The sequence below is a fragment of the Lutra lutra genome, chromosome 15 (assembly GCF_902655055.1).
Source record: "Lutra lutra chromosome 15, mLutLut1.2, whole genome shotgun sequence".
In the NCBI taxonomy this organism is placed as follows: domain Eukaryota; kingdom Metazoa; phylum Chordata; class Mammalia; order Carnivora; family Mustelidae; genus Lutra; species Lutra lutra.
Window position 1 is genome coordinate 58,346,948 of NC_062292.1, and position 20,328 is coordinate 58,367,275.

A 20,328-nucleotide genomic window follows, 5' to 3' on the forward strand; every position below is an offset into this window, starting at 1 on the left:
GGCAGACTCCATGAATGATTAATTTATGAAGTTAGCTCCTAGTATTCACTTAAAACAGCAAATTTGTAGGGGCACCCAGGTGGTTCAGTCGGTTGAGCATCCGACTCTGGATTTCGGCTCAGGCCATGATCTCAGAGTCCTGGGATCGAGCCCCACCTTGGGGCCCCTGCTGAGTGGGGAGTCTGCTTACTCTCTCCCTGCCTCTGCCCCTTCTCCCACTTGTGTGCACATGCTCTCTCTCAAAAATAATAAACCTTAAACACAAAAAACCGGCAAACTGTAGAAATTATATAATGGGAGCTAGGAGATAGATTGGAGCCTTCTCTTGTAAGACAGCAGGAAGGAATAAAAAGAAAATACAAAAGAAAAAACTAAGATATACTAAGGATAGAAGTAGAATTGGAAACATCTAGATAATAGGAGTTTAGAAGGGAAAGCACACAGTGAAGGGGAAGAAATACTTGAAATAATAACAAGGGAAGATGAAAAAACTTAGAAAGATTCAGAGGGCTGTGGGTAGCTCAGTCAGTTAACCATCAAGTCTTGGTTTCAACTCAGGTCATTATCATAGGGTCATGAGCTTGAGCCCTGCATCAGGCTCTGTGAGAGAGATTTTTTTTTTCTCTCTCTCTCCCTCTACCCCACCCATCCCTTGCTCACTCACTCTTATAAATAAATAAATGAGTAAGACTCAGAAAGCCAGAAGGAAAACCTACTCCCGCATCCATTAAAGTGGAACATATACACACCAAAAACAAAGTGAAATCTTCTAGAAAGTTTCCAGGATGAGACAGCAGATGACCTTAACAGGAACAAAATTCAGACTGACCTCAAATTACTCAAAAGTAACATGGATTCAGGGAGATACGTGGAACAGTATTTTTTAAGCACTCAAAGAAAATCACATTGAACCCAGAATTTTATATCTAGCCTAACTGTCATTTAAATGTGAAGGTATGACAGATATACTCTTTGGCATAAAATATGTCCAGTCTTATTACATAGGGACCCATTTGTTAACACTGTATGGTTTGAGGAGCACTGCACTTAGAGGAAGAGAAATGGATCTGGAGAGGTGCCATAAAATATATGGAGTTGAAAGTGATCAGATAACTTATTCAGGTATGTATGTGGTAGCATACACAAAAAAAGAAAAAAACTCAGAAAATTCATGAAAATTCAGATCCAGTGTTCTGGACACTATCCAAGAAGTAGGCGTGGGGTAAAGGTTAAAGGAAAAAGAGCATATGCCTTGTTCACAGAAGATGGAAAGAGTGGGGTAAGTTTAAAAACTCACTAGTGCTAAGCAAACATGAGTTCAGGGACTTAAGGGCAAACAACATAAGAATGAAAATAGAATTTATAACTTTTAAACCAACAGAAGAAAAAAAATTGATCCTATGGAAAGTAGAAAAAGAAAAGGAAAAAAAAAAAAAAAACCCAGAAAGCCTAACACAGAATCATTAGTGCTGAGGCACTTAGTGGCTGTTCCCAGCATATTTAGGAATTTAAAGAAGCATCAAAACGAAGACCTTGGTTTAAATTCCAGTTAATTATGCCACACGTAGTTATCATCTTTAAGAAATAAAAATATAAGCCAGGAGATTCTGGTAGAGAAATTTTGTTCTGAGCCACTTAGTACGAAATTTATCTTAATTTGCTGTGTTAATTTTGACAATATGAGAAACCAAAATAATATATCTTGTTTAACAGTTTAGAAGCATCTCAGATAAAATTAATAGTTTACCCTTTCCCATCCCTTACCTTCTTTTCTCACCTTCCAATATAACTAGTGTTATCGTTTGGGATGAATTCCTTCATAGAATCTCCTTTTTAAAGAAAACATAAATGAATATATATGTACATACAGGATTTATTTTTTCGTAAAAATGAGATCATATTCTGTTACATTTTAATTTTTCTCACTAATAATATTATCAGGTCCTTTTACATCAGAACACTTAGATCTCCTCTTAAGACCAGAGCCTTATTTCCTCTGTATTAATAGACATGCTATCATAATTTTTCAACTATTTGTGGAATATTCAGAGTTTTCAGTTTTTCAGAAAATTCGTTCTTGTACACTTAGGTTATTATTGCATTTCTGTTATATACATTCTCAGAATCTGGTTTCTGGGTGACATGTTTACCTCAGGTGGCTCACCCCCCTCCTCAGTCCGTGTGGCCCGTGGTCCCCTGGAGTGTGTAAGCCTCCACCCTCTCTCCCATCCCCTCTCCAGAGCCATGGCACTAACTTGTGCTAATGGACGCTCCTGGCTCTTTGTGTATCCTTGGAATAGGCTCATTTAAATTTTTAATAAATACTGCCAGGGTAATTTTAATGGTTGGAATAATCAGAGAGTCATTATATCTCCACAAGCTTTATCAGCAACTGGATATTATTGATCTTTAAAAGTCTTTGCCTAAGGGGCAAAAAACAAAAAAGTATACCCTTTTGTTTTTAATTTGCATTTCTCAGACTACGGGTGACATTGATGGCGTGGCCTGCAGAGTGTAAAATGTTTGTCATCTGACTCCTCACAGAAAAAGTTTGCTGACCCCAAAGTACAAAAGCCAAATACACAGCTTTAATCTCTTTTCTTTGAGGTAATGTCTAAAAGAAAGGAACTTGAGCATTTATAATCGAGGCTCTGTTGTATTATAAAATATTAATTAAAAAAAACAAACATTTTACCAGTGACTCTATTATTTGTCTATAAATGGAGTATAATAGAAAATATGTAATCCACTCAAATGGGATGACATGGGTTTTTACTTTTTTTTTTCCATGCAACACCTGGTACTCATCACACGTGCCCCCCCCTTAATCATCATCACCTATCTAACCCATCCCCCTACCCACCTCCCGTCTGATGGCTTTTTACTTTCTGATGGGAAAGATGGGTAGATAATTTAGTAGATGATATAGTTTAACAGTGCATTTAATGTTTATAAAATCAGGAGCCTTTTTCAATCAATGGTAAAAGCTCTTAATTCTAAGTATGATTCTGTTGACAGTGTGACTTAACTGTAGTCTACCATATGACTTAAGGGTGATGATGACAGTGGGGGGAGTTCTGAGGTAAGTAGTTAACTAGATGTAATCGTTGATTGGTGAAATTTGTTGGTGATCATCTCTTCTATTGTTCTCACCCACAACATTACAGACTCTAAATGATGGGAGTGTTTCTATTTGTGTGAGACCTTAGGGGTCTTTCCACAGTAATATGCAGGAAGAACAAACTTAGTATTTTTCCCTTCAAGAAATTCCCATCCAGAAATCTTGCATGTAGGAGCGATGGTAAGCTCTTGGCTAACCTAGAAACTCGGAGGCCAGATGTTGAGTTTTGAAGTTGCAAATATGTTACGTTATTCTTTCATCAAAAATATGATAAAACTTGTAAATTTGTTTTTCAATATTATTTATCACATATGTAAATAAGAAAAACTACAAAATTTTGCATCCTGTAAAAAATACTATAATCCCCTTCTTTAAAAAAAAAAAAACAAAGGGAAGGAGATACTTCTTTCTGGGAGACTTCGGCTGAGAGTGCCATAATTATAGTATAAGACATTTTCCTAAAAATCATAGTATAATTATATAAAATCACGTTAGTATGAAATGGGCCCAGAGAAGTTATCTACACAGGCCTGGTTTCTTGGGAAAATCAGAAAAATATGTATATCCACTTTAGGACAGTTTCCAGGCCGAGAGTTCAGGGCTCTGCGAGAATGGTTTTAGATCTAGTCCCTAGATCCTAAACAGAGCCTCAGTGAAGGCCAGTTCTAAAATTAATTTTATAGATGCACGTCTGTCACATGGGATCAGCGAGACTGTGCTCTGCAACTTTTACATGATCATATCCCTGTTTCCTGGGGGAATGCTCCATCTGAGTGTCACTGGCAGCCAAGGGACAATGGAAGGGAGGTGGTGCGGGAGGACGGCGAACCCAGAAGGCACAGTCTTGAAAGAGAAACTGGTCACCCATCGCACTTTGAGAAGCAAAGTAGTGTTACTGCAAGTGACCAGAAGGAATTGACCAGGAATTTGTTCACGGTTAGGTTACTCATATGACAGTTTAGCCAAAACAATGAAATTATCAAAAGTAAAGTTTAAGAACTTGCCACAAGCTAGTTTCATAATGGATCTCTCCAGAGTAAACTGGCTTCTTTGCCTTCACTTAACGTAGACAGTGTCTTACCTAAAAAATGTTCTTAATGATCTTACTCTCTTCTGCTACCACACTTTTATAGCTTTCTTGTTCTTTTTTAAGATTTTATTTATTTGACAGATAGAGATCACAAGTGGACAGAGAGGCAGGCAGAGAGAGAGAGGGGGAAGCAAGCTCCCCGCCAAGCAGAGAGCCCGATGTGGGGCTCGATCCCAGGACACTGGGATCACGACCCAAGCCGAAGGCAGAGGCTTTAACCCACTGAGCCACCCAGGTGCCCCACTTTTGTGTTTTTTATGTAAATGGTGACAAAATTCCTTCCATCCAGGAACCTAAGCCGTTGAAAAGTTTGAAATCTGCACTTAAACAATTTTGTTTATAGGAGGCTTTTTTGCTCCTCCAAACTTAGTCGAGACATCCTAGCTCTTATGATTCAACAAATTTTAAGTTAGTTATGTGTTTCAGAGAACAGTGAAAGCCAAATTAGCCAGGAATAGTGAATTTTTTTTTTCTGTTGGAGTAAGGATTAAACAGCAGAAGAGCATGCGTCCCATTTGGAGATCATGCCCATGTGGTTTAGTACTGGTAACTAGTACTGGTAACTAGTCAAGACTTTGGCAGGCACAACAGCGGGGTTTCCAGATCAGTGGTTGTGTGCGTGGTAAGGAGATGCTGTCCATCTTTGCTTATTCTCTTTGCTCCGGAGCTTCTCACACTTGGCTTGCCTCCTGGCCTAAACCTGCAATGAGGGAGGCACACCATTGGTGTTGGTGGCCACAGCACGCCTCTGACCCGGGAGACCGCGTCTCCTTTACGTTACCGTGGGCTGTGGGGGTTCCCTGAGCAGGTGAAGAGTGGCAGCCTGCAAGCTTGTGGGGGCCACCACTGTCAGTGCCACAGGTTTCCGGTCTGTGATTGTATTTCTTGTGGAGTCGTCTCTTGCTCCTGGCCCTACAGAGCTGCCTATACCACTCCCCCATCCTTCTCCCTACCGCCAGTTTATAGGGGAGAAAATAAAAACCGCTTTCTCATTGCTTCCAAACAGCTGCTCACTGCTGCTGCAGGACGACAAGCTAAAAAACCATCATGAGCTTGTCATGCTTTGCCTGTCACTCCTGCCATGTAACAGAGAGAGACTGGTGTGAGATTAGCTTGTTCATGTAAGGTCTGACAAATGAAAATTCTACGACAGGTTTTTTTTTTTTTCCAAAGTCCTTTGCCTCCTAAATTCATTTCTTTGACTTTCCACAGCTACAGTTAGAATTTTAAGATGGATTTTTTTTTTTTTTTCCGTCTTAAAGAGCAATGTGTATCCTGGAGGTAGCATGGCAAGAAGGAACACGTATGTCTGTGAAAGGACCACAGATCGGTACGCAGCATTGCAGAATGGAAAAGACAGCAGGTAACTGTCACTGCATCACGTGGGGCCCACTTCATTGTCGTCGTGCATTACTGCTCTTGCTAGAACACCTGTAGCTCATGGGTCAAGAGCAAAGGGACTGCTAGAGGCTACAGCTGCAACCAACCATTATCACTAAGGCATCTCCCCTTCTGTACCAGGATGGAAGGATGGGAGCGTGCTTAGGGAAAACAGGTGGTAAATCTCTTAACCTGAGGACTGATTGCTGCATGAAGCCTGGTAGTAAATATTTCCATGTGATAAAACAGATTATCCCCTCCTAATCTGATCGTCTTAATTTGTCTTATCCTGCTGCTTCCTTTTTATGTTTTACTTTACTTTTTTTTTTTTTTAGCCTTCCCTCCTTGCCCCTCCCCCTCCCATCATGCCATTATCGTATCCAAACCATGAAGGTTTTCTTTTCCTTCCTCTAAAGAAATTTGGCCATCTTAGCTGATCATTGAGAACCATGGAATCCTCAACATGTTTTATTTTAAATAATGACAAGTCATAGTATGTTTATTATTTTAAAAATTTAGCTGCTTTTCCTCGTGAGTTTTAAGGGCTCTTCATCAGTTTAGTACAAAAGAGCAGGGAGCCTGTTCTCATAAAATTCTGTTCTTAGCTCTATCCCTCGTCATGTCAGTGGACGGGACAGACTGTGCTTAATTAACATTTGCTCCCTCCCAATTAATAGACATGTGAAGTAAGTGTAATTATAAAGCGTACAGAGGTAAATCTATCTCCCTCGGACATAAGATCCTTTAAGCTAGAAAAGGACTTGGGGACTGATTTCTGACTTCACTCCTTCTCGCTTCCCCAGTCCTGATCTGCAGCTCCTTTAACGTACCACAGTTAACTGATTACTAGTACGAGCTGAAAGTGTTCTCATGATGTTTCCAGAGACAGTATTTGTCGTAATTATGAATTCTTACTGTATAAGGGACAACAAACCGCAGCAACACATTCAACCAAACTATGACTCTTGGAAAGTGAAAAGGGTCTCCGATCATGAGAGTAATTTCATTGTCCTTCTCAGATTCACAGTTACAGAGCAAGCGTGTGCAGGATCTTTTCCGTGGAAGGTAGTGGTAAATTCACTCTGTACGTTTTTTGGCAAGAATATTGGTTTGTTAGTCACTAATAATGCCACTAATGTTAATTTCTTTTAAGTGTCTCAGTCATGAAAGGTGTAGTTAATTTAGATTTTAAAAATCTATCTCTTAAATTTAAGTAAACTGCCATTTCTCTTCTCTTTTACATTTCTATGGTCTTCTCAATTGTTTTCTGTTGAAAGCCTTACGGAGATGTCCGCCAGTAGCATATCCTCTGCAGGCTCTGCTGTGGCTCCCACCATCCCCTCAGCACGACCCCGCCACCAGAAGTCCATGTCCACTTCTGGCCATCCTATTAAAGTCACACTGCCAACCATTAAAGACGGCGCCGAAGCTTACCGGCCCGGGTAACGTGCTGGGTGCATTGCGTATCTGAACATAGCGGCTTACAAAAATACATGATAAGCACCATCACATCGAGAGCATTCTGGGAAGATTCAGTGTCTGTAGCAGGGGGAAAAGTTGCATTATAACATAAACACACCACACCCTACCTGTTTTCCAAAATGTTGCATATGATTTAAGTCATTTTCTAAAGGAATTTTCTTTAAGGATTTTGTTTTAAATCCACCCATAAAGGATTGCTGCCCAGTTTATCATTCAGGTAAATTGAATTTTTATGGTGTAAAAACAAATCTACGAGAGACTGGGAATGGAGACCTCTGGGTAACCTTGGCTGCTGCCAGTTACTTTTTTTTTTTTTTTTTTTTAATGAAATTGGCCTTTTTTTTTCCTCTATCAGGGAAACAGATGATCTCAAAGAACGCTTTTAGGTTTAAAATGATATGTCCATTTTTCCAGTATTTGTCAATGTTAGGATTTCTCAAGTTCAGAAGCATCGTTAAAGGGTTACTTACATCAGTGGGGTCACAAAGCCTCATGTTGTCCCCTAGGCCTGCACTGTGAATACGAAATGGTTCCATTCAGATGCTTTTTGATGAGGAACATTCATGTTCCACATTCCCGAATGGTTTAAATTCTGAAGTGTTTAGATCCCTGTTTCAATAACTTCATCTTTAATAACCATATTCCTGTAAAAGGCATTTCGTTTTGAACTGAAATGTCATCCCTCTCCCCTCAGTACGGTGACCCCCATGCATCTCTAATGGGAGCAGGTGAAACAGGGCCTAGGGAAGGTAGCCATGGCAAGTTTTTGGTAGTTCTTGGTTTTATTTTGTTGTTTTGTTTTGGTAGACTTAGAATGAGTGAAAGATTTCTTAGTCATTATCCCGAATAACCTAACTTAATTTGTCCCAACAGTGCGACGCAGAGAGTGCCTGCCGCCTCCCCCTCTGCTCACAGTATTAGCGCCAGCACCCCTGACCGCACCCGCTTCCCCCGGGGCAGCTCAAGCCGCAGCACTTTCCACGGGGAGCAGCTGCGGGAGCGTCGCAGCGCCGCCTACAACGGGCCACCCGCCTCCCCCTCACACGAGCCTGGAGCCTTTGCACACGCCAGGAGGGGGACATCCACGGGTATAATAAGCAAAATCACATCCAAATTCGTTCGCAGGTCAGTACCGATGTGCGGTGGTGTTTGTTTCCTCAAGGAATTGCAAAGGAGACTCAGTTTTTTCTTTCACCTTTCCTGTGGTTTTCCAAAATGGTTTCGTGGCATTTTACCGAAGTTTGAAGAAGAAAATCAAGGAGGACATGATGTATTTTTCCCTAAGACAAAGAAAAGAAATGGGCAACATAGGAATTGTTAAATTCTGTAAAAGAGAGTGGAAAGAGGAAAACTGACATCAAAAATATGTTTAACAGATTATCTCCTACTCAAACACCTTGATTTAAAAAAAAAAAAGGAGATAATGAGTTTCCATTTGTCCTTCAAATAATATTTTTTCAGACCACTTTTAAATTGCTCACCAATAATGTGTAGTTTACCCTTTATTTCCTTCCTTGTGAAGCAAGCCTCTGTTTTGGAGTCACATGGATTACTTAGGAATTCAACCTCATAGAAGCTTAACACCAAAACCCAGCAAAAACAAAATGAGTCCGAGTATAGTCAACTTCTAATCAAACAGAATTGTGCTCTTCTCAAAAGTTCCCTGACGCACTGACGATGGAAGTCGCTGAACACGATGCCGGTGGATGTCCACTTGATCTATGACCAGGTCCCCCTGAAGGCCTGCAAAATCCCACACATGCAAAGCCCTGTGCTAGGTGCCAAGCAGGACACAAAGATGAGTAAGACCACATCTGTGTGCTCCAGACGCCTGCAGTCCTGGAAGGGGCAGACGTGTAAGCAGCCGGCGTGATAACGAGCAGAACGCGTTGCAGAATGTGAGGCCAGAGGAAGGCACCGCTGTCCGTGGGGTGGGGGGCAGCTAAAGCTCCGAACCACAGACTTGTTTGAGGAGGTAGAAATTCTAGGGAGGAAATTATTACACGTGCCTTAAAAAAAAAACATTAAATACTTAATTATCCAGGTTATTAGTGTTCTAGGATTTCAGAGAGCGGTTGCTGCAAAGAGAAGCAGCAGCTTTAGTCTCTCGCCTTTTCTTGGAGCTATTCATGGACAGTTTACCCAGGCTCCCCAGCTGAATTTAAAACTTTAAATGCTCAAGTGCAACATCGATTTCTAACCATATCAACGGTGATGTTGTACCATGTGGGCAGCGACCACGCAGCATGACACCTGGAGAGAGAAAGAGCCGGAAGGAAGCTCACCACAGAGTCAGCAGGACAGTTAGTGCTGTCTGACCGTCTTCAAGGTCCTGGTCGGATCAGCAGTAGTTTCTGCTGGGTGGAATTTGGCTGACCACTCAAAGCCAGGATTAATTAGTCATGGCTAGGGCAGGATTAATTTTGAAGTGAAGGAAAATGGTTTTGAGTCAAGAAGCTCAATTATTAATTGTACATTAAGCAACGTGTAACATATTTCTCTTTACTTTGCAATGAAAGCATAGATTCTAGAGGAAGCATAGTAAAGAGCCCTGGAGAAGACGTTAGGACAGAGTGTCCGAGCAAGAACGTGGCAGGGAGAAAGTCTTTTGGGAGCCTGGGATGGAGGATGGCTGTAGAGCCACGTGACAGACCTGGGAGGACCTGCCGCCTGCTGGTGCCGTTGCCCCAGCCGCGAGGGAGACGGAGGGAGCCCCCTTCCCAGGAGCACTTACCACACAGCATGGCGCCCTTCAAACATTTTGCTCACTTGGCTCTTGGTCTTCCTCCCACCTCTCCAACTATCCATCTCCAGCCATTTTGCTGGTTCTTTGCAGGTTCCCTTGCCTTTCCCCTTGACCTCGAAGTACCAGACTGCCCCAGGGCTTGGGCTCTGGACATGCTCTCTTCTCTGGCTGTCCTCACTCTCTTGTGGATCTCATTCAGGCCGATGTCCTTACATTCATCTTACGTGAACAGCTTCCAAACCTGTGTCTTTAGCCCAGATCGCTCCTCTGAACTAGAGACTCCCGTAGCCGGTTGTCTATGCAGCCTCTCCACAGTGCTGTCATAGACTCCCAGACAGACTGTGCCCAAAATCCAGCTCCCCACCGCCCCCCAACATCGGTCCTCCCTCTTTCTTCACCACATGAGGTAATGGTGACGCCTTCCTTGTAGCTCTCAGACCACGTGCCAGGCTGCTGGCCTGTGGTGTTGGCTCTGCCTTCCCAGCATCTCCCAGATGTAGCTGCTTCTGTCACTCCTACCGCAGCCTCTGTCACCGAACCCGCTGCTCGTCTTCTGCCTGCTAACAGCCCTCCTCACTTCTGTGCTCAGCAGGGTCTGTCCGCACTTGAAAGCCCGCAGCTTGCTTTTATCCCATTCAGAACACAGTTCGAAGCCCGCACGGTGGTCTTGGAGGCCACTGTGGTCTGGCCATTTCTGCTCTGACCTCGTCTTCTCCCCACGCCCGTTGCTGGTCACACGCAGGCCACATGGGGCAGCTGAGTGTCCTCGTGCACACCGGGGCTCACCGTGCCCCCGTGCAAGGTTTTGCGTTTGCAGTTCCTTCTCCCTGGAACCCTCTCCTCCCTCCCTCCCCTTCCCCCCCCCCCCATCCCCTCACCTGCCCGGCTGGCTGCTTCTGCACTCATTTGGATCTTTGCTGGAGTGTCCCTTCCCCAGCGAGCCCTTCCTCCATTCCCTCTTTACAATCACTGCCTCTTCTAGCAGCGGCCCTCTCCCTGCTTTGTTTTCTTCGTAGCACCTAACACCACCGGAAACCATCACGCGCACACACACAGACACACACACACACCCCGCTTTACCTGTTTGTTCTCTGCTGAATCTGCTGCTGCGTGTTGAGGGCCTGCAGCGACCCGTGACGTGACACTCACACATTTATGGAATGAGTGGTTGAATAGTGTGGAAGACCAATTTTAAAAGTAAACAGATAAGGTCATAGTAAGTCCCGGTAAGTGCTCTGAAGGAAGCAGGCCCTGAAATAGAAAGTCCTCTGAGGGTGAAGGGTGGCCCAGCTGGCCTCTGAGGGGAGCCAACAGGAACATTTCCAAAGTTCCACAATGCCTTTGTTAACTTCTGGACAGTGTCGTTTCATAGAGCCTTTTGAGGGGCAGCTCGGGGAGAAGAGGCCAGGGTAGAAGTTGTTTGCTAACCTTTGTTGGCAGTTTGGTAGGATTTTTTTGTCTTTTAACTTTTGACATATTTTTAATTAATTCGGGGTTTGGTTAGAGAAAAGGAAAAATTCCCAGTTCTCCTCGGAGGTCACTTGTCACCACGTGAACAGCATTGGCTTTAGGAGTGCGTGTGTGCTCACTGCCGGGCACGGTCTTCCCTCGTGTCGCCTGCGCAGCTGCAGAGGGGTGTGTGGGCCGCACGCACGGCCCAGTGCAGGAGCACACGCAGAGCGCTGCTTTCTGTACCAGGAGCGACCTGTGGCGTTCTCAGCAGCCAGCAAACCGAAGTGCGGTGGATCTAACTGTGTGCTCAGTATATTGAACTTTCTGGAAGGTTGGAGGCCTGGAAGGAACCGGGAGAATTTCCTGATGTTCAGGAGCTATTCTAGTCTTATTATTTATTATTCTCACCCCAGTTCCCAGATTGTCCGTCCTTCCCACTTGTCTCTTCTTAAGACCATCCTAAGTTCAAGCCCTACCTTTCTGTCTGTTCCCTTTGCCTTCCTCACTTCCCCTTGACTCACACTGGCACCCCGAGTGACCAGCGGCCCCCTGGTGATGTCACGGTGTTGTCCGGCTACAAGCTGCCCCCACCCCCACCAGACCTCATCTGATGGGGTGATGTCAACAGAGACAGCCCCGACACCTCGCCAGTTTTAGCACTGACTGAGTTGATGTGCCACTAGATGCTTGAAAAGAGGAAAAGATAGGATGTTATAGGGAAAAAAGTAAGAAAATTTGGGTTGTTAAACTTTAGGAAGGGAAGGGCAAAGAGTAATTTGGAGTTAATCATTCATGTACTCGAAAACCACTGTTACAAAGAGGAAGCCCGTTAGTATTAAGTTCTCCTTGGCCAGTAAAAAGGCTGTATGCTGAGAGGACCACGTGAGAGAGTTGTTTTGTGGTCTTAGGAAAGAACTTTCCAATTAGGAAAGTGACTTACACTAGAGTTCTCTATCCGGGAGGGTGTAGAAATACTATTTCAAAAGCCTAAAAAAAAAAAGCCTTTTAAACAGCATTGAGAACCGTTTGTTTGGATAGTTCCATTGAACTACTGTACAAACTGGAGGTTGTAGCAAACCATATGATTTTTTTTTTAAAGATTTTATTTATTTATTTGACAGATCACAAGTAGGCAGAGAGAGAGGGGGAAGCAGGCTCCCCGCTGAGCAAGGAATCCGATGTGGGGCTCGATCCCAGGACCCTGAGCCGAAGGCAGAGGCTTAACCCACTGAGCCATCAAGGCGCCCCAACCTTAATGATTTTTTAACCATAGCGCTCTCTTATTAGGGAATAGCCAAATTAGTTCAGTTGAGTATATATTGCTGTGTATAAGATAGTTGGCCACTTTTGTCTGTGTTTTCTAAGTGTTCAGTGTCGGGGAGCCCTGCCGCCCTGCATGTGCTCCGACAGCCCGCGGGCTCTGTCTCTCCCCAGCTGCCTCCCTCCGGGCGGCTGGACTAGGTGAAGCCACTGCCACACGGCAGACGCTCTTCAAGTCGGTGTCTCCGTCGGCTTCCAGGACGGCAGGAATGAGGGGGTGGGAGGACACGATGAGTCTGTGGCTGTTTCAACAGTGAGAACAGGAGAAGTAGAGCCTCATTCCTAATGCTTCCAGTTCAGCAGCTGCGGAATAGGTATCTACTAACAGCGACTTAGCCGGCGAACTAGGAGTAGGTCACAAGCCCGGGGAGACGCACGCCCCTTCCTGTTAGAGCAGCGGCCTCGCTGCCTTTCTTTCCCGCCGATGGGCCGCCCTCCAGGACATCCGCACGGCTGCACGTGCCCGAGGATATGCATTTCCAGCTCTTGTTTTTTTATTTTATTTTTTTAAAGATACGTCCGTGTGCTATCATAAAGATAGGTTTGTGTAGATAACACTGAATTATTACACTTGCCAAGGAAAATGCCAGTTATTGGACATTTAAGAAATCCCCATTTGAGTGTAAGAATATGTCTTGTTTGTCCTTTTTGACTCGGAGAGGAAAATGGTTTTTGCACACCATGTTTGTCAAGAGAGGCCTGGTATTAAAGATAGACTGAGATAGATAAGGCATTCGTATCTCTAGCCTCCAGCTCAAGCTGTAGAGCTCGGTGTATGGGTATGATTCGCTCATTGGGGGATGAGGAAAGTGGCCCTGATTTTATTCCCACTGCAGTCACTTTACAGAAATAACATGAATGTTCCTGGAACAGTGAAAACATTAAGAAAACATTAACTTCTGGGTTTGAGTTGGTTATTTCTTCCCAGTGATTTAATAGTATTTTGCTCTCCCATGCCATCTCTTAATGCATCTAAACTGGTGTTTAACTTGATGCTCCTCTGTCAAGATTTAATTACATTTGAAAATGACAAAGTAGTTAAAATTTTGGTAGACTTCAAAAATATGAATGACGTTCAACAGAAGGACGATTAGTAGAGTTTTCCTGGTTTTATTTCACAGGTGGATATCCAGGTAAGATGAATGTTTCTGCTTAAGATTGAACTCATGTTTTTAGACTCACCTGCTTGGATAGGCTGTCGGTTTGCTGTAACGTTTGATCGTGTGCATGAATCACTAGTGTAACATGTGAAGTTAAGTTCATTGCTGATTTAAACTTGGTTCTTATTTGTAGAAACACAGATATGTTGAACTTTATTTTTAACAACAAGGTTAACTTATATATTTTCTAAATTGAGCGACTACTAGAATTACATTTATAACAAATACAAAGTTGGATCTCACTGCTGAAAATTATTAAATAGTTTTAACTATGAATTGAACTAAACTCAACCAAAAGAGAAATTCTGACTTTAAAATTGTGACTGGGAATTGGAAGATCCTCTTAAAAACAGAAACAAAAACAAAAATCCGAAACCATCAATCTAGCATCTCCTCTGACAAGACCCAGTAGACGCTCAATAAAATGGCAGCTGCGCTGCTTACAGCGCAAACGTGCAAAGCCGTGTGAGGCTAACTAGTAACAGAAAAGTGTGCTGAAGTTTGCTTAACACGTTAACTTTAACATCATTTTAGATGTGGGTTTTCTTGGTCTATTTTTCACTCTTATCATTAAATCTCAACCTCCACTTTGTTTTGAGGGATCCCAGTGAAGGCGAAGCCAGTGGCCGCACAGACACCTCAAGGTGAGGAGCCACTACCAATACTTCGCTGCTAGGCCCCCGTCTATGCAGACGTGCTTTCGAAAGACGTGCAGGACCTAATAAATCTGAATAGAGCTAATAACTAGAGAGTATGTGCATTTTACGCTTTTATATCGGGATGGGTTTGCTTAATGTTGCCTAGCGTTTAACAAAGTGTGAGTTAGTTCACTTGAAATTTGCGTTTTCTCAGCATTGTTTTGACTTGTATGCTCTGTGGAGAAGTAGCCTTCCTGTCCTATAAAATGTGTCCTAGCAGAAGAATTAATGGATTAAAATGTACTGATCCTTTTCTCACTAAAATGATGTAACTGGAATTAGATAACACTCAACATGGAGGTGGCCAAATTATGTAGGAAGGTTTGATATTAGGAATATTTTAGGTGAGTGTGCAGTGGCGGACCACATTTGCAGATGCTCGCCCTGCCTTCCTCGATGGTTTTTGGCATCCGGCAGTGGCTGTGTGTTCCTTCTGACGGGGGTCTCCAGCGCAAGCCCAGTTGGAATCAGGTGGGGGGCCCCGCCCCCAGGGTTTGAGGTTGGGTTGGAGGTCGCTGTGTGAGATGCTGGTGCTGCAGGTCCGGGGCCCATGCCAATAGAGTGTTAGTACTTGTGTTCATATTGACAAACGGGAAGTGGAAGAAAGGAAGGTATTAAATTATTTGGCGTGTACGCCAGCTTGAAAGGACCCGTACAGATCACAGGACCTGGACGAGCACCTCCATGGTAGGACAGATGCCCCAGCTTCATTCAAGAACGAGTTTTGACCGGCCGAGCACAACCCCCAGTTTAATTTCTACCTCTTAAAATTAATTAAAATATAAAATATAATGAGCTTTGGGAAGACTTTACCAAGTATTCCTAGGTGATCTGTTTTTTTTTTTTTTTTTTGCAAACTGCTATATTTGGTCACAGTAGTTGAAATGTCTGTCTATTGAGTTAGGTGCCCGAGTCACCATGGTAGGCAGCCGGAGGAAGGGGAGGCAGGACGAATAGTTGTGACTTTCCTTCTGCCTGTGAAATAAACATGAAGGACGTTTGGGGTAGCCCCTCCCCTCCCTGAGTCATGGCTTCAGAGAGACTTGTGTCTCATCCCGCCTTTCCACAAAATTTCCCTCTGAGACACTTGATAGTGCAGCGAGTGCCACGGGTGGCCGCTGGTCACTGCAGCTTACCTGTCTGTACTCTGTCCTTTCCACGGGGCTGTGGTCCCTTTCTTTCATTATTACTGGGGTTAGTTTTCTTTTTTTTTTTCTTCTCTTTTTGCTTTTCAACAACCTTAGTGAGTGCCTACTGCCTATAACTAGCTGGTCATTCAGTTCTCACAAGAGCCCGGTGAAAAGTATCCATTCTACAATTGAGGAAACTGCGAGGATCAGGAGGTCCTGTCATGTCAGGGACGTGGCAGGGCACACTGGTGAAAAGCTGGGGCTCTCGAGCCAGACCCCAGGGGTTTGAGCTGTGCCCTATCACTTGCCTAGCTGTGTGACCTTGGGCAGTTGCTCTAACTCTGGAGTCGTTAGGGTAAGTGAGTAAATAATGCATGTTAGGCACTTGAAACAGTTCCTGGCACCTAGTAAGTGCCCAGTAAATGTTCGCTGTCATAAGTAGCCTTAGCATTTTCAGGAACCTTCTACAGTTCCCATCCCCAGTGGAAACACCTTTGAGATACATGTAGAAAAATGACCTTGGTGGAATGGAAGAAAAACTGCTTCCTGGTCTTTGTTTTTTCAGCTCATTAGCTCTATGACCTTAGAAAAGTACTGTGAGTTTCCTAGCCACCGGTTCTGTTTTTAAAATGAGGGTTCAATCACGTGTTCTCCTGGGTCCCTTCCAGCCCTGGCATGCCGATTCCATAACCAGAGCTGTGCATGTGGTTCTGATAAATGACTCTCAGGAGATCTGCAGGCCCAGGGAGGCCTGTATTGCAGTGGCTTAGTGTCTGTGAGCCAAAAGAGAATGAGAGAGAAGACAGTGAAACAAACACTGTCCGTATTTATCTAATAGTCTTGAGAAGTTTATTTTCTCTACTTCTTCCTTTCCTGATTTTCTCAAACTTGCATGGTTTGCAGAGATTTGGGCTCAGGTACCTAGGAATGAGGAAGAAAACGTGTATAGCAGTGTACACATAGAAATGCATATATACAAGTATGTATTATATGCTGACTTTGACATAAAGCATATACATGAATACGAAATGTTCATATCGTAGGTTATAGACTCCTTTCAAAGGTTATCATTTTTTCTTTAAATCACATATAAGTGAGCTAAATTAACAAGTTAAAATGGCAACATCTCTCTTTGGAAAATTGCTCCGCAAACTTAATTACAGGGTCTTCTGAATCATAAATAATCTATTTTACCTTTCTGGGATGATTTGAAATAGGTTTTCTGGTTCTGTATTATTTATGGGAGACCTACAATAAGGACAGTTCAGTCAGGTTGAGTCCCTTAACAAACGTGTCCGTCAGCTCCCATGTGCCCAGCGCAGCCCGAGAGAGACCAGGGAGCAAAACAGATAAGACTCTGGGCTCTCCCAGAAGTCACAGCCCAGTGGCAGAGTCGGACAGAAAACAATGACCGTCATAGCTAAACTAATCAGATGGTGTATTAGGGGAAAATACAGTATATGAGAATGTAGCAAGGGCCGTGAGGAAACACTAGAGCAGGGGCAGGGCGGTGGGTGGCCGTGCCGGGAGGAGCTGGGGGTGCCCAAGGCTGGTCAAGGTTTACCGCAGGCAGAAAGTGAGCAGAGAGCTGAAAGAAGGGAGGGAGGTGGCCATGCAGCTCCCTGAGGAACAGCCCTTGTGTCCTGAGCACAGCACGGAGGCCAGTGCGTCTTGAGAAGGAGGAGCAGGGAGGAAGATGGTACGAAATGAGGGGTTGGAGGCAGGAGGGGGGTGTGGGCCACGTGGAGCCTCGCAGAGGCCGTTAAGGATGTCTTTAGCAAAACGCTGAGACCCCGAGAGGGCCTGATGTCTACACTTAGCCGTGTGGTGCGACCTGACGCCTTCACCTCCTTGCAATGCAACACGGTTTGTCAGCACGATGCGGTGTAAATAGTCCCTCTGTCGCCATTACTGCTAGCCTTGCCCCCATTCCTTTTCCTACCCAAAAAAGGTAGAGAAAAGGGGGAATTTACATTTTTAAAAATATGTATTCGTAAGGAGAATGTTAGCGGTTTCTGTTTGTGCAAAGGTGCAGAAAATGGAGAATCTGCTTTTGCAGCTTAAACAGAGAAGTTGTGGAAGGAGCTGACAAAGTGTTAAGTTCTTCACTTCCAGCTGTAAACTCGTTTGCCACAAACAAGGCCAAGGCAGATGGCGTCCCGGGGTCGGTTTTGGGGACAGCGAGATGACGCAAACATTTGTATCTACCTGAAGGCGGTCTGTAAATTGGGTAGTTTAGACTCTGAGCGATGACCGCTTAGGTTTCACGTGTGCTTTGATTTCTCTGCTGAACACAGTTTTTGTTTCCATTCTCTCCCTCTGCCCTCTCCTTCTAGAAGTACGTCCGGGGAACCAAAAGAAAGAGACAAGGAAGAGGGTAAAGATTCTAAGCCACGTTCTTTGCGTTTCACGTGGAGCATGAAGACCACTAGTTCAATGGACCCCAATGACATGATGAGAGAAATCCGGAAAGTGTTAGATGCAAATAACTGTGATTATGAACAGAAAGAGAGGTTTTTGCTTTTCTGCGTCCACGGAGATGCTAGACAGGACAGCCTCGTGCAGTGGGAGATGGAGGTCTGCAAGTTGCCGCGCCTGTCACTGAACGGGGTCCGCTTCAAGCGAATATCTGGGACGTCTATTGCCTTTAAGAACATCGCATCTAAAATAGCAAATGAGCTTAAGCTGTAAAGAAACTCAAATTTACAGGATCAGGGAAGATACATTCACGTATGAGGTGCAGTTTTGAATGTATTGGTAATGCCTAACGCGATTGGCCTGTGAGTCTCCCACCCTCCCCCACCATGTAGAAATTGCCCTTCATGCAATAAGGACATACATAGTTAGGGACTGGACGGCTAGAGTCCGTGTGAAGTATACTAAATATCTGTAGCTAAAAAAGTAGGTTCACATGTACAGGTAAGTATATTGTGTATTTCTGTTCATTTTTCTGTTCATAGAGTTGTATAATAAAACAGATGATTGCTTAAAGAACTTGTATAGTTGTCTAGATTTCTGCACATAAGTGTATGACGCTTTCAGTTGGAGATGTTCTTCCCTGTTATGTACATTCTGGTGGGTTTTTTAAATTCTTACCTCCATCATGCAATTTTGAAAATTGTGCCCAGAATTAAAAGTGCACAGAAATGGTCTTTAAAATTGTAGCATGGACTTTTAAAAATTATTTTTAAATCCTATTTAAATTTAAACCAGAAGCTGATAAGTAATCAGCTTTACTATACACAGAATTATTCCTGCTTATCTTTGCTCTCCTCCTTGTTCTCAGACAAGGTGTAGTTGAGAAAATACAAAATGTTTACAGTGTTGGCACTTAGGGTTTTTAAAATAAACTACATGGAAATAATCATTGCTTCGCCTTGAGCTATCTAAGAAGTGCTGGGGAAAAAGTTAAACCTGTATCAAATTTCTTTGAAACTTCAAAGTGTTTTCTGGCCCACTGCTAAATGTAGCAGCAAAATTAAAAAGAATCAATACTCCATCTGGCTATTATAAATGTGAACTTTCACTTAGGTTTGCTGCCTCCTGAATACCGCAGTGTAATTGCGGAAATAGAGTAATATCGGGACCGTCTCATAGCACAAACTCATCCTACAGTGTTGATCAATGTGTCAGTTAAGAAATAATGCCACCTCAGGAACTAACTGGCATTGGGAACATTTACCTTTTCTCCTCCCAGCCTCTTCATCCACCCCCGACACAGTAATATCTGTAAGTACTTAGAGGAGACTTTGGAGCAAAACCTACTATTTATAACAGTGTATTATTGATTTATGCTTACGTGGTTGTTGAGTTTGTTCCCAGGTAACCTGTTTGTTTTTACTATTTTGCCAGATTTCTTGTATTTATTCCACATCGTTATGCCTATAATGTGCAGCGTTGTAATTGGGCATTTGCCTCCTTTTCTTTCATAATTAGTGATATATGTGACGTAAAACCACTAGGAAAGGTACCTTTTCATACTTGTTATTTTTTACGGAATTAGCCTTGGAGGTTGACTGTGCAATGTTATTTAATGTTGTAATTACTGTAATATCAACATATGGGCCCCATCTGCACACTCCTGAGAAAAGGAAAAGTGTATTGAAGTTTTATCGTTCAAAGGAGAATAAAGCTGTGATAAATACTGTAATTCTAACCTACATCAGAAAGCTCCATGTGTAGGTGACGTGCCATTCTGTAATGGCGTCCGGACTAGGGTGAATTTTACATTCTGTACTGTACTGTGACGTAGCTTTCTTCTGTAACAGTTCTGTTCTAAAATGAAGTGTATTTTTGCCTTAGCAAAGGATGGTGTTTGGAAAACAACAACAACAACAACAACAACCCTGTGTAGCCCCCTTTTTGACCTAGTGTTCATTCAGAAAAATTGATGCAAATCTTTATTCACTTTCACTGGTGCACACTGAAATTTTACTTGAACAGTTCTCATAATAAAGCACTTGTCTTCTGCTCTTTATCAGAATGTGAATTACCTTTTTTCTGTCACAAAAATATTCTGTATTGGGAGTTTATTTCCTGTGTTCTAAATTTAGTTGGCTGGGGGTGGAACTATGTAGGTTTTCAAAATGTCATTATGACAAGAAAAATTGACACTTTTTATAGGAATTCCTAGCATCAAAACACTTAAAAAAAAAAAAAAGCCATCATAGAAACTGATGGGGGGGGGCGGTTGGAGGACAGGGGTTGGTTTCTTTTTTTGTTACATTTTCTCACTCTGGTTAACTCATA

The 20,328-nt window shown here is 43.3% G+C and overlaps 1 protein-coding gene across 5 annotated transcripts in view; it reads left to right on the forward strand.

Annotated features, from left to right (window-relative positions):
- The window catches only part of MARK1 (microtubule affinity regulating kinase 1), a 119,545-nt gene extending 99,643 nt beyond the window's left edge, over positions 1 to 19,902 (forward strand). Inside the window, exons 14-19 of one of the 5 annotated variants that reach the window (XM_047704871.1) lie at positions 5,474 to 5,574; positions 6,869 to 7,033; positions 7,947 to 8,198; positions 13,713 to 13,724; positions 14,351 to 14,395; positions 17,916 to 19,902. In XM_047704871.1, the coding sequence (XP_047560827.1) occupies positions 5,474 to 5,574; positions 6,869 to 7,033; positions 7,947 to 8,198; positions 13,713 to 13,724; positions 14,351 to 14,395; positions 17,916 to 18,270 (930 nt within the window). In that variant the 3' untranslated portion in view covers positions 18,271 to 19,902. The remainder of the gene's footprint in view (positions 1 to 5,473; positions 5,575 to 6,868; positions 7,034 to 7,946; positions 8,199 to 13,712; positions 13,725 to 14,350; positions 14,396 to 17,915) is intronic. The other 4 variants (XM_047704875.1, XM_047704873.1, XM_047704872.1 and 1 more) reach the window with 4 other exon arrangements.
- Positions 19,903 to 20,328: the final 426 nt, after the last annotated feature.